At 47.3% G+C, this 14,476-nt stretch overlaps 1 protein-coding gene across 2 annotated transcripts in view; it reads right to left on the reverse strand.

The window, feature by feature from the left end:
* IKBKB (inhibitor of nuclear factor kappa B kinase subunit beta) overlaps positions 1–13,887 on the reverse strand; it is a 58,862-nt gene extending 44,975 nt beyond the window's left edge. For both annotated transcript variants that reach the window (XM_026485668.4, XM_044379310.3), the window contains exons 1-3: positions 13,713–13,887; positions 12,934–13,056; positions 586–680 (exon numbers count right to left, since the gene is read on the reverse strand). In XM_026485668.4, coding sequence (XP_026341453.1) covers positions 586–680; positions 12,934–13,038 — 200 coding nt within the window. In that variant the 5' untranslated portion in view covers positions 13,039–13,056; positions 13,713–13,887. The remainder of the gene's footprint in view (positions 1–585; positions 681–12,933; positions 13,057–13,712) is intronic.
* Positions 13,888–14,476: the final 589 nt, after the last annotated feature.

A 14,476-nucleotide genomic window follows, 5' to 3' on the forward strand; every position in this document is an offset into this window, starting at 1 on the left:
GTGTGTGTGCGTGCAAACGAAGCGATGCCTCCCTTTTAAGAGGTTCATGGAGGGAGCACCTGTTTGAGGTCTTGCAAAGCGACTAGGTTGCTAGTTTACCTAAATGCTTACCTAAACCCCTCACTACCTGGGAGGACAGCATCCATCCAGGGACTGTCAGTCCCTGTCTCCACACTGGAGGAATAAGTATCTGCCACTGGTTCACAGCCATGGAGCGTCACCTACCACTTGGAATTGGAAATATGGGAGGGGGAAAAAAAGCATCTCTGCTGACAAAGAAAAAGCCAGTGTGGTGGCTATTTTAAATTATTTAATGTAAGAAATAAAACTGACCAAGAGCCCTTGATAAGGCCCAGAGTTGGACACTAAGAGCCACTCCTCTAGAAGTCATCTGTTATCCTGCTTGAGTGACTGGGATTTAGGACTCTCTTCCAGATGCAGCAGGTGGGGCCGTCGCCCCAGATCCCGAAGCTCAGAGGGATCCCCCCGATGTCACTGCAATGCCCCAAGGCCCCACAGCTCCCACCGGCTCCTCGTCCCCCTGCAATGGCAGCCCTGTCTTGGCTTAGTGCGCTGGGCCCTCACCTTCTCATGATCTGGATCTCCAGGCACCAGCGTTCTCGGTTCCGGGGGCTGAGCTCCTGCCGGCACTGCTTGATAGCAATCTGCTCCCCTGTCTCCTGCAGAGAGAGCACACACAGAGACAAGATGAGCAGAACTCACAACCAAAGCCACCGAGAAAGCCATGCGTCAAATACAAAATGGTCTCCTTAGGGCCCAAAGCATGGATCACAGGACCTCTGGGATCCCAAGGCCCATCTATGTATCTGCTGACAGACGTCCCCAAGTCACCTGCCAGCCTGTCAGGCTGGCCTCCACACTGCCACCTCTTCCCTGACTTTCTCACTTCCAGCCATCCAGAGTCTACACCAAGGCCTTGTTCGGTTCCTACCTCCTCCATGAAACCTCTGCTCACTATTCCTGCGGAAGAGATTTCTCACTTCTCTGAGCCGCAACTGCTGGATAGAACCACAGGACGTTGCTGGTATTGACCATTTTGACCCATGCAAATGGCAGTTGCTTATGACTCAATCTAACAGTGAATGCCACGCTGCCTTCATATTTTATGCAAGAGTTCCATCTCTCCAGAGAGAAGACAAGCCTAGCATAGTAGCTGGAACACAGAGGATGACTCAATTTAGCATTTACTAGCTCTGTGACCTGGGGCAGAGCACTTGGTCTGCCTCAGTTTCTTCATCTATAAAATAAGAATGCGGGCGCCTGGGTAGCGCAGTCGTTAAAGCGTCTGCCTTCGGCTCAGGGCGTGGTCCCGGTGTTCCGGGATCGAGTCCCACATCGGGCTCCTCCGCTGGGAGCCTGCTTCTTCCTCTCTCACTCGCCTGCTGTGTTCCCTCTCTCGCTGGCTGTCTCTCTGTCACATAAATAAATAAAATCTTAAAAAAAAAAAAAAAAGTAAAATAAGAATGCCTACACCCACCTTTCAGGGCTATCCTGAAGCTTAGCACCTAGCAGTGTCCAGCCCTTAGCAGGTGTTCAGTAACACTGCTGGGAGCGGACCCGTGTCCTGCAAGTACTCCTCGCGTTTAAAATCCTCTGCAGCTTGGCTCTACCCTGCCTTTGCAACCCCTCTCACGAGAAGCTCCCCTGGGCATCCGACACTGCAGCTGGATTAGACACCTGGACAGTCCTGCACTTCTTGGGTCTTCGCTCTGGCTCTTGTGGGCGCACAGGCACCACCGGAGCCCACCAAAGGCCTCTTACTCTGCTCTCCAGAGCACTCCTTCATTACACACACCTACCAAAGACTTATTTTTGTAGAGTCGTAGGGTTATCTTCTCTTTTCTTGGTTAAATTACAGGCGTATCCATCGTCATGCACTTTAACCTCTTCTCTAGTAACTGGCACAATGCCTTCAGCTGACATTTTGTGAATGGAAACAAAGGCAATCAATAAAACTGAATAATTAACTGACTGCCTGGGTCCTGAGGATTAACTCAGCCCTTTTCCTTCGTATCCTAGGCAGCACCAAGGAGCCCCGGGGACAGACTAAAAGGGGTGAGGCCCATGGCTACAGGCCCAAGGCTGGAGGCCGCAGGGAGAGTGGCTCTAGCCTCGGGCACTCTGCCCACCACAGGGGGTAACCACTATACTGCTGCCAACTCCTCAGGCCCACAGGGGCCTCCAGGATGGCTGAGGAACAGTGGGTGCCCCTGGCCATGCCTCTAGTGGCAGGGGCCTGAAAGCTGGGTCTGCCATCAGCGAGCAAGCTGACTTATACCAGCATCCTGTATGTTCTGTGTCCATGCAGCGACGACCTCCCCAACAGCCCTATGTACTAGGGAAGAGCCACACCTGCAGGATGGTTACAGCAAATCCTCCAACACGAAAAGATGGCAGAACGGTACCTAAATTCCACGACTTGCCCAACTGAAGAAGGATATTCTAGAGGCCCTGACAGACCGTTCTCTTAGTTTTGTCATTTGAGGGAAATGCACCGTGAAAAGAATCCTCATTCTTGTCAGTGTAGCCCCGAGACACATCGAGGGGCACTTGGGTGGGCTCCACCAGTTGAGGGGGCGGACTCTGGGTTGCAGTCAGCTTATGATCTCAGGGCTCCAGGCTCAGCGGGGAGTCTGCTCAAGAGTCTTTCCCTCCTTCTCCCTCTCCTTCCCCCTCTGCCATTCCCCCTGCTCACACATCTCTCTCCCTCTCCCTCCCAAATAAATAAATAAATGAAAAAAATCTTGAAAAGACACCTGGAGAACTGTGGCAGGACTGACCCGTGTGCACGCGGCTGTCTTGCAGCAGAACTGCATCGCGGGCACGCATTTACCAAACGGGCCATGATCCCCACAGGAACACAGACCCACCCAGTAGGAAAAGGAAAAATGGAAGTCTCCAAACATGAGCGGAAATTGTCTGATAAAACCACCAAATCACTGATCATTAGACCAATTCCTAAAACTGACATTCGAGAAAGATAAGGTTCAGAAACAAGGTGGAAGCATCTTCTGCCTCTTACAGTTCCAATGCCAGAAAACAGATACAACACCTCTACGATGCTCTCAGAAGCTGCTTCTAGCAAATCCCCATATTGCTGTGGTTAAGCTGTGTGTCATGGAGTTCCCTCACAGGCCGACTTTTTTTTTTAAACAGCTCTACTGAAATATAATTCACATATCGCACAATTCATCCATGTAAAGTGTGTAGTATAACGGTGTGGGGTACGGTCAGCGTAGTACAACCAAAACCACACATCAGTTTTGGAACACGTTCGTCATCCCCCAAGGAGACCCTACATCCACCAGCAGCTACTCTTCCCCCAGCCCCTTGGGCAAGGACGACCACCTACCTTTACAGGTGCGCCTGTTCTCAACATTTCACATAAATGCAATCTGGCTTCTTTCACTTAGCATGACGGTCCCAAGGCCCCCCCACGCGTAGCCACATGCCTCCTTTCGGAAGGACACGTGCTCTCCTTGCTGCAGCCTGTGGTAGCAGGCACTGATAACCAGGTCCTGCCGGGTCATTCACACGCTGCTATTAGAACCCCAATCTTTGCCCAGATCCCGAGGCACTCTCTGGAGAAGAGCTGACCACTTTCAAAAATCATAAATCCCGTTGCTATTGAACCAATCAGCGCAGCTGTACAAGTGAACTCGGGTAGGAATCCATCTCATCACTTTTCATGTTAGGGAACGTGTGAAATACCGTTTCTTCAATCGATATACAGACTGTTAGATCTCACAAAATGTCACACCCTTCTACGTCACGCACTTCCCGATTCCGGTCTGTTCTTGAACTGATTTAAATTTGCTTTCAAGTTTCACTTCCCCTGAGTGTTCAGACTCAAACATTTTAGCCCAGTCCTATGGTAACTTCATCAATGGCTCTGACAACATGCCATTAGAGATGCTTCTTTCTGCTCAGGTGGGATCTCCAGGGAAACTGAGACTGGAATGCACAGTCCTACAACGATGGGCCAAGTGTAAAACGAGGTAACAGTGCCGAAGGAGTCCATTCAACAGGTAATGTTTTGATGGACAGTCTGACACGTAACAGTTTAGTACAAGATACTGCAACTCAGGGTTTGTTACCTCAGAATGACTCCGAGCTTAAAGCAAGATAGTTGAAGATCTGCACCTATTTTAATTTTTTTTTCTACTGCTGCTATTAACAAATTGCCACAAACTTAGTGGCTTAAAACAACACAAATTTATTTCCTTACAGTTCTGGGGGTCAGAAGTCTGGTACAGGTCTCACGGGGCTAAAATGAAGATGTCAGCAGCCATGTTCTTTTCTGGAAGCTTTAGGGGAAAATAAATTTCCTTGACCTTTCCGGATTCTAGAAGCTGCCCGCATTTGTTGGCTCAGGCTCCCTCCCTCTATCCTCAAAGCCAGCAAGGACCAGCTGACTCTTGTCACATTGCATCACTTTGACACTGACTCTCCTGCCTCCCTCTTCCACTTTTTTTTTTAAAAAGGCTTTGTTTATTTGAGAGAGAGAGAGAGAGACAGAGATAGCAATAGAGATAGCTAGAGAGAGCATGAGCGGGGGAGGAGAGGGAGAAGCAGGCTCACTGCTGAGCAGGGAGCCTGATGCAGGGTTCAATCCCAGAACCCTGGGATCATGACCTGAGATTAAGGCAGATGCCCAACTGACTGAGCCACCCAGGCACCCCTCCCTCTTCCACTTTTAAGCCCCTCGTGATCACATTGGGCTGACCCAGATGGTCCAGGATAATCCTCCCATCTAAGGTCAGCTGATTAGCAACCTTCATTGCCCTTTGCCATGGTGACCTAAAATATTCACAGGTTCAGGGGTTAGGATGCAGACATCTTGGGGAGGGGCCGTTATTCTGCCTACCACAGACAGTATGCTTCCTTCATAAAAATGACAAATATATAACCCCAAAGGCAGATTTATTAAGTGATTTAGAAAATATTGGGGTACCTGGGTGGCACAGCGGTTAAGCGTCTGCCTTTGGCTCAGGGCATGATCCTGGCGTTATGGGATCGAGCCCCACATCAGGCTCCTCCGCTATGAGCCTGCTTCTTCCTCTCCCACTCCCCCTGCTTATGTTCCCTCTCTCGCTGGCTGTCTCTATCCTGTCAAATAAATAAATAAAATCTTTAAAAAAAAAAAAAAAAGAAAATATTTTAGGTAATCTATACATTGGATAATTGTAGATAATTGAGATCTTCTGTTCGACACAAACATTGGATCTAACACACAGCTGTTACCCAGCCCAACCCAGAGTCCAGAAACAGATTTTGATACTAAAGACTGATATTAAAGACTGAAGATTTGATATTCGCCTCAGTATCCTAATTCAAACTAAAAAGTGAACTTCGCAATATGAATACTAAACCCGTTGTGGACTAACTGGGCACAGACACCAAAACTCACTTTCTATTTCTGGACAGCTCAGCTTAGTCCTACGGTTGCAGGGGAAATCCTAACTCCCTAGGCTTGGGAATGTCTCATACAGATACAGACACACTTAAACTCTTCTTATACAGCAGCCCTGGAGGCTGCATTCTAAAACATTCCAGTTTTCCATGAGTAATACTTCATTTGAAACAGAAACCCAAACAGAATGATTTTCTGTTGCTAAAACCATACCTGCTCTAGAAAGCAAAATTCAATTACACAGTTCAGAAACTGACCAAAAATACCAGTTTTGAAACCCTGGGGAGCTTGTTCTTCTTCACTAGCAATGAAACTCCAAGAGCAGCAGAGGACTTTCTTTATTTGGGCTGGAACTTCCTAGAGTCTTAGTTCAGTTCTGGGGAAACCTAGCCTTGGCCCAAACCATCTCAGGCTCCAACTTCTGGTAAGTGGACTCCTCATGTGGGACAAAATTTAAAATCGGTTTTCATTTTGAGAAAACGGAGACAGGCACCAACAGCGTTACCCATACCGAATGCAGTTTACCATGAAGGTCCCTCAAGTCTGCAATTCGTTTTGTACATGAAAACGTAACACTTGTGTAGAAATGGGGTGTGGTATAAAGTGTATGTGGGGGGTCTACTCAGGAGCTGGCCCGGCTTCCCAAAGTTAGCCTTCTTCACATGAGGAGGGGAAACTCGCTGCAAGTGAAGAGGTCCATTCAAACCCTTAGCTCAGAAACCTGCCTCTTGTTACCATGGCAACCATCCAACAGGCCACTGTGGTAAAAGGGGGCAATTAGTAATAACCAGCTCATTCCTTCTCAGGCCCTGCCCTCCAAGATGAACACTTCAGAGAGGAAGTGCAAAGCTAGGCCTAGAGAGATCCTAGGGACAGAACTCAGGCCTGAGAGTCAAAAGGTACAGGGCAGACCCCTGGCTTCACCCCTGACTCAACTGCGCTGACCAGTCTATGCTAAGAAGGCTGAGTTCAACCTTTGGTGTAAACACCCAACAGACACAGTGGCTTCCAAACTCACCCATAGGGGCTTGTGGGGTGAAATAAGTCAGGGTGTTAACTTCTTCCTCCTTCACCTGGCGTATTACTTTAGCTTCTGGGTCTTTACCCATAAGGGGAGATGACTCTAACCCTCAGTCAAAACGAGACGGAGAGTCTGATATGGAGTGAGCCTTGAGCACGTTACGGTAGCATCGTTTCCCTTCTCTGGCCTTGTGCACGTTACTCTACCCATTTGATCTGTCTTCTCTTCAGACCCTCTACAGTCTGGCTCCTTCCAAGATTCTGCTCCAGTTCCACTTTCTCAAGAAGCCTTCCCTCTGCCCCGAGCACTCAAGAGATAATATGGATAAGCATCTAGCACAGCCGGCACAGGACACACTCCGTAAACACCAGCCATTCATATTTCTACACAATTTGGTGCCCATATTTAGACCTCTTTAATATACCACTAAGTATTCCTTTTACCTCCTCAATTAGAGCATAAGCACACTGAGGACAAGGTCATTTCTTTTCTTCCCTTGATGGAGCTTGGGTCAGTGCCCAATAAATCCTTAGTGAATTGGCTTAAGTCTTTAAGACTTCCAAAACACACACATAAGCTGAAGTGAGCTTAATCTTGTCCAGCGAGGAAACAAGTCAACGTTGGTACTGCTTCGTAGAAGAGATAATTAATAACACCTTACCTTTGATAGCTTTATAATAGCCAGTACATACATTACCTCATGTCATCCTCACAGGCATCCTTGGGAAACCAGGCAGCAATTCCCAGCCTCTTTCACAGCAAAGTGCACACAGAATATATTTGCAAGGCACCCTGGGACATTTCCAGATCCTTTCAGAAAGCAGCTACCCTATTTCATGCCCAGACATGCTGAGAGCCAAAGAGATCATATCTTAGCATCCTCAAAAATCCATAGGGGAAGTTTGGGCCCAAAGCTATGAAGCTGGCAAGAAACAGAGCCAGGACTGGAACCCAGGTATGGGTGAATGGGAGTTAAGTGGTTTTCCCCCCTTATTCCCAAAAGGTGCTGCAGGCTGAGGTCACTCAGGTCATCTCTTTTTCTTCTTTCTCTGTATTTAACAAAGGTCTTATTGAAAAAAACAGCCTATCTAGTCTGTACTGATAAATGGCTTGTGCTGACCCTCGAGCTGAGGATTTAAGGGAGTACAGACACGGCAAGGACTGCCAAGGCCCATGCTTGCTAACAGAGTCCAAAAACTCAGGGAAACAAGGGTAGGGGCATTTGGTACACTGCCCTTCCTCACTAAGAAGTATTTGTTTTAGAAGGATTTATGCATGTTGTCCTCCAAAGGAGAGTTTTTCCCTTAGTGCTTCAAAATGGTTTAGACTGATTGAAGAGAAATGAGAATGTTCTAGGGGTGTCCGGAACCTCGGATTACCCACCATGGAAAAGCCACAAGCCACGGTGGAGAAAGCAGGAAGTTGGGATTTGAATCAATGTAGGTTCAGATTCCAGCTCAGACTCTTTAGGCAAATGGCTTGTTAACCTCTCCGTGCTTCACTTTCCTCAGCAATAAACAGAAATAAAGACAATAGTTCTTGGGGTGCCTGGCTGGACTCAGTTGGAGGACTGTGTGACTCTCGATCTTGGGATCGTGAGTTCGAGCCCCATTTTGAGTGTAGAGATTACTTAAATAAATAAACTTAAGAAAACAAAAAAACAGTTCTTCCTTTTAGGGTTATTGTGCAGACCAGAGATAAAACATGCAAAATACCTAGCCCAATGACGGCACACAGTAGGTTCTCGATAAACAATGGGTCTGATTACGAGGTGTCACACATGTGACTGAGGATACCAATGCTTAGACTTTTTTATGCAATTACTCTTGTAATGAACTAAAAAGTCTCTCTTTTGTAGACAGGATAAAGTATATGGAATATTAGGAAATGCACATGGTTGCAAAGTCTAATCATCATACTGACTGGAGTTAAGTTGCCAAAACCACCCTACCCCACCTGCTTTCTTCAAGAGACTCTGAACACTGGGGCATCCACCAAAGAATATCCTACTCCTCTTCTGAGCTTGGACATCAACTAAAGAACCTCCGAAGCACCCACAGCAGACCTAAGGACTTCCCCATGCAAGGAACAACCCAGGAGGGGGATGGAGAGCTTCCCGGACTGAGCCAGGCTCATCAGCAAGGTTTCACAAAGTATTTGTGAAAGTTGACTCCTCCTGTTCCCTCCGCCCTCACCTTCTATTCCCCGACTAAGTCCTAAAATAGCTCTTAGATCTGCCCACTTCTCTCCATGTCCAACCACCACCAGCCCAGTCCAATCTCTCACCTGTCCAATCTCCAAACGCCTCATGACTGCTCTCCCCACGTGACAGGGCAGTGCCAGTGGCATCCTGGTACCAGCTCGTCCGAGAGCGGATTGTTAAATATTCAGGAATTCAGTAAGACCCGCTAATTAAACTGTCAGTGGCTTGAAACAAGCCATGGTGGGAGTAGTTAGCCCGTGGAAACTGGTAAACACTACGACTCAGGACGTTATCCTGGAGAGCCAATTTCCCAGCACATCACTGCCTGGGCCCCTTCCAAACTCTTCCTGCAGTCACAGCAGACCCCCTTCCAATAGCTTCCTGTTGCTCTTCAGACACAAAACAAAAGCTCTTGGCAGGACCTCACTGTCACTTTCTACATTCCAGCCACCCTTGTACCTGGCTCCCTTCTTCCTCCCTTCTGGTCCTGCTGGCCTTTTCCATCCCACCTGCTTGCCAAGACCTGCCCCACCACAGGGGTTCTGAATAGGCTGCTCCCTCTTCCTGGAACTCTCCTCCCACTTTCTTAGCCCGGCTAAGCTTGGCTAACTTCTACCAATAACTCAGGTCTCTGCTTAAGCGCCACTTCCTTGAAGCAGCCTCCTCCCCTTCACCTCCTGACTGATCCCACCTTCTGGTATAAGGTATCACTGCCGTGGGCCCCTCTCTATGTCACACTTATGATAGCTGGGAGCTTACATTTGTAATGATTGATTAATGGCTCTTTCCCTTTTCCAAAAAGATCTTGAGAGCAAGTGAATGACTTTATGCACCTAACAAGTGTATAACATAAAGACAATTGCTATGGGGGAATTGAAAGACAGCCAAAGCCAGACAGGACCCTGCTGACCAGGAACTCAGAGCCTTGACAAGACACATTCTTATACACAGACAAAAAGGCAGTATATGAAGCATGCCAAATGAGTGGAGCTGAGGGAATTCAATGGAAGAACTAATTTCCATAGAATGAAAGAGTCCATGGCAGGTTTATTGAGGAGGCGGTCTGGAGCTGATCCTGAAGGAAGGGGCAGAATTAGGTAAAGCTGTCCAGGAGACAGAGGCTTGTCCCAGAGAAGGCTCAGCCAACCAGCTTGTTGGGAGTCAATAAGAGGAGGTAAGGCTAGAAGGACAGGGTGAGGCCAGACTGTGAAGAGGCCTCAAACGGTAGAATGAGGAGTTTGGCTTTGGCTTTTAAAAAATAAAGATTAAAAAAAAAGAAAGAATGAAAGAAAAAAAGAATGAATGAATGAACAACCATCAAGAACATGAAAAGGCAACCTAGGGAGCAGATATTTGCAAATGATATAACCAATAAGGGGTTAATATGCAAAATACAAAAAGAACCTACATAACTCAACACCGAAAACTAATAACCCAGTTAAAAAAATTGGCAGAAGACCTGAGCAGACATTTTTCCAAAGACATACAAATGGAAAACAGGCAGATGAAAAGACGCTCAACATCACTCATCATCAGGGAAATGCAAATCAAAAAACCACAATAAGGTATCACCTTATACCTGTCAGAATGGCTAGAATCAAAAAGACAAGACATAACAGGTGTCGGTGAGGATGTGAAGAAAGGGGAAACCTTGCGCACTGCTAGTAGGAATGTAAACTGATGCAGCCACTGTGGAAAACAGAGTGGAGGTTCCTCAAAAACTTAAAAACAGAACTATCACATGATCCAATAATTCCACTGCTATGTATTTAATCACAGAAAACAAAACCACTACTTTGAAAACACTAACATATGCATCCCTATGTTTACTGCAGCATTATTTACAACAACCAAGACAGGGAAGCAACCTAAGTGTCCACCAACAGATGAATGGATAAAGAAGATGTGGGAGATATATATATATATATATATATATGGTAATACATAGTAATGGAATAGTAATATTCCATTGCATATATATATATATGGAATATATACTCAGACATAAGAAAGAATGAAATCTTGCCATTCGTGACAACATGGATGGACATAAAGGGTATTACGCTAAGTGAAATAAGAGAGGAAAAAATGTCACATGATTTCACTTCATGTGGAATCTAAACAAAACAGATGAAGGAACAAACAACAGCAACAAAAAAGTAGAAACAGACTCATAAACCCAGAAAACTGGTAGTTACCAGAAGGGACAGAGTTGGGGGATAGGTGAAATAGGTGAAGGAATTAAGAGATACAAACTTTCAGTACCATTTGTCATGGGGGGATGAAAAGTACAGCATTGGAAATACAGTCAATAATACTATAAGAACACTGGATAGGGACAGATGGTGACTGTATTTATCACGGTGAGCACTGTATAATGTATAGAATCATCAAGTCACTATGTTGTACCCCTAAAACTAATATAATAATATATGCCAACTATACCTCGATTAAAAAATAAAAATGAAAAACAAATTAAGTTTTTTGAACAGGGGAAGGAACTTGAAAGTAGTAATTCCAGAAGACTAATACACACACACACACACACATCTTTTCAGGCCCACATCTATAAAGCCAGGAACAAATACTGTCTTGATAACAGCTTTCCAAACTCACAGAGGAGATGGAGGCCATTTTGAGCTACAGATGACAGACACATGGCACAGGAGTTCCGTCTCCTTCTGAGGGAAACCAAACATCTCTAGTTCAGCTGCTGCGAGAGAGCTGCTGTAGTCACGAAGCTTCAAAGCTGTAACCTACCTAGAAGCAGCCGAGCCCAGGCCAGCCCGGGTATATGTGGGGCCATAGAATGATCTGGCTCTTGTTGTAATGCTAGGCCCATGGTTATACTCAGACCAGAACACATTTGAGCCAGCTGTGTTTCTACGGCCCGCTCGGCCACTGGCTTCGCTGGAATTCTGGTTTCCTGGTTGAATGTGGGAATTACCACCTCCAGAACTGTACTCTACCGTTCAGCTCTGGCTCCCACATTCCTCCAGGGGACGTTCCATCTACTCAGAGCTGACACGACTCAGGGCAGGGCCTAGAATGCCTTCCAACTAACTGATAAAGGAGGGTGGCTGTCTGGAATGACGCTCTCATGTGGCTGGCCAGCAGCCTTGATGACTCTCCCGCTGGCTGCTGCAGCTGGCTCCTGGGAAATGGGGCACAATTTGCCACCCCTTCAGCCCAATGAAGTGCTCAGCAGCCCCTGATCAAAAGCAGGTGCTTTCCTTCAAGAACTTCACAGGTCTGACTTTGGAGTCAGAAAGCTAACTTCAGTTATTTAGTGACTGAGGGTTCCCTAGAGCAGCGGTCTCCAAATCGGGTATATGTGCACCAGGGTTACCCAAAACTGGAATTCAAAAAAATTAAAAAGAAATTAAGCTTTTCTGATATTAACTTTATGATACCCTCCTCAGATTATTTTTCAGAAGATTACACATCACTTGCGGACTCGAGGTAAACAGAGGAAAATGGGCATTCCACAGGCCCTGGTGGACAGGGGCCCCAGCTTAGCTAGATCGTGGACTATATTATCCAATTTCAATACAATGACTCTCATAAAATGGACAAGTGCCTAAAGAAATTCCTGCAGAGAACGTCAGCACATGTAACACCAGCACAAGCAAACAGGAATATGGAAGAACTAACACTTGTATCATGAGAAACTCACTTCAGATATAGGAGTAAAAACAATGAGGATCTAATCAGATCTAAAAAGAAATCAACCCAAATAATTCCAAATTATAAAAATTCTTTGAAACATAGATTTTTCACCCACTATCCTTAACGATAATTCTCACTTTCATATGGATCGGTATATTCTGCACTGTGCAGTATTGCAAACAATACTGGGAAGGCATCATAATTAGTACATGTTTAAAATATCTTTAAACTAATTTTTTAAACACTTAAATATATCTTACTATGGTCATCCCTCAAATTTTTTCTATTTTTGTATGTTTTGTAACATGTAATATATTAGTACATGGTAGCACAAATACTAATTTAAGATACATAAAAGTGAGGCTGAAAACTTAAAATATTCTTACTATTTATTTGGGGAGTATAGGCAATAAAGCTTGGAGACCACTAACTTATAGTTAGCTGGGCAGCTCTGACGCCCCTCCTGTTCCCGGTTCTCACTCTCTCCCAAGAAGCCCATGGCCAAAGGTGAGTCCCATTCCCCCCACCTAGCACAGTGTGGGGCAGAGGCGATTGGAGGCGACCCCTGCTCGCCTTTAGCTCCTCCCAGCTCCACAGAGGCCCTACCTGATTGTGCCATCGGATGACGTTTCCAAATCCCCCTGTCCCAAGTCGTTCTTTCATCTCCCAGGCCCCACATGTCTGGGTTGGCAGAGAAGGTGACCAGCTCATACTGATGCCGTGCTAACTCTGTAAGCAATTTGGTGTGGGGGGACAAAAGATTAAGATTAAGAAAAAAAGAAACTCCAGATGGAGAAGGTAAGAGATAACATTGCCCTTCGATGCGAGAGAACAAAAAACTCGGCTGGTTTTCATTTTGTATATAAACCTGGTTTGTTTTTGGGGTTTGGTAGCAAACTTTTGTTTTTCTCACCTTCCCCCACCCCCACCTCAGCTGCTGTGGAAGGAGGCAGGGAGGAAAGTCACTCAAAGAAGATGTTACTCCACGCCCCCTAAACTCGAAAGGGTATCCCAGCCTGGACTCCAGCAAGGGGCGCCCTGCCCCGCGTGCATTCTGCTCAAGGTAGCAGGCGCAGAGTCTAACGTTGAGTTTCCCCACGGTCACGTGTGTCTTCACACAGTCCAAATGAATCATGGCTCTCTCCCAAAGCCACCACCTCCAAGCGGCCACCTGGAACCACCCGGGCCAGGGCTGTTCCGGGCCTCCCAACGTCAACCCGCTCAAGAGAAAGGCTTGTACAGCCAGAAACCCCGACTTTTAAACTCGACAGAAATTTCTTCGGGAGCCTCAAGTGAGGAGGGAGGTGCGAGCTCGCCGGTGTAGAGGAGACGCGGGGTCTGCAGGTGGCACCAGGGGCCCCCCCGCGGCCGCTCGAGGGACTCACCTGTTGGCAGGGACGCGGGGCAGGGGAGCCGCTCCCCGGGGCGGGGGAGGCGGGGGCTGGGGCGGCAAAACCGGGGGCTCTGGCACCTCCCCGAAGACATTAAAATGCGGGAATCTTAAACCTGCCAGCCCAGCGCGACTTCCTCAAACACTTCCTGCTCTGACGTCACGGAACACGTGGGCCGCGACCCGCCCTTAAAGGAGCCGCGGGGGGCGCCGGCCCAGACCACGCCCTGTACCCGCCGCCCGCGGGCGCACCGGGGCACCCCGTCGTCCTCGCCCCGGTGACTCTGGGAGGGCTGCGTGTGGCTTCTAGACGGCCCCGGGCAGCCTGGGACAGGCTGTGCTCCCTGAGATAAAGGAGTGGCCCCAAAATGAACCCGAATGCGCCAAACTCTCTTTAGACAGTGACTTTAACCTGAGGCGGTTTCTGGGACAGGGGAGATGGGGATTTCCTCACCAGAGCCCTCCTGGGGTGAACTTGACACCGCTTCCTAGACTTTTAACTAGGTGGAATTTCCCGCGCCCCCGCCAGGATTTATTTAGGGACTGTTTACAAGAATTGCCCGGGCCTCCTCTCAGGCTGCGTCCCCTTTATCTGGAGGATTTTTGGCTCGGTATCAAGAATGATAAATCACAGCTGTACTCCCTAGAAGTGTCAGACCCCGCTACCCCCTTAAAAAAATAAAAGGGGGGGATCTCGTAAAGTTAACGGGAAACTGCAGTTTCAGGGAAATTGAGAGAAGCTCACAGCCCTGGGGTTCA

Source organism: Ursus arctos, unplaced genomic scaffold (assembly GCF_023065955.2).
Source record: "Ursus arctos isolate Adak ecotype North America unplaced genomic scaffold, UrsArc2.0 scaffold_27, whole genome shotgun sequence".
In the NCBI taxonomy this organism is placed as follows: domain Eukaryota; kingdom Metazoa; phylum Chordata; class Mammalia; order Carnivora; family Ursidae; genus Ursus; species Ursus arctos.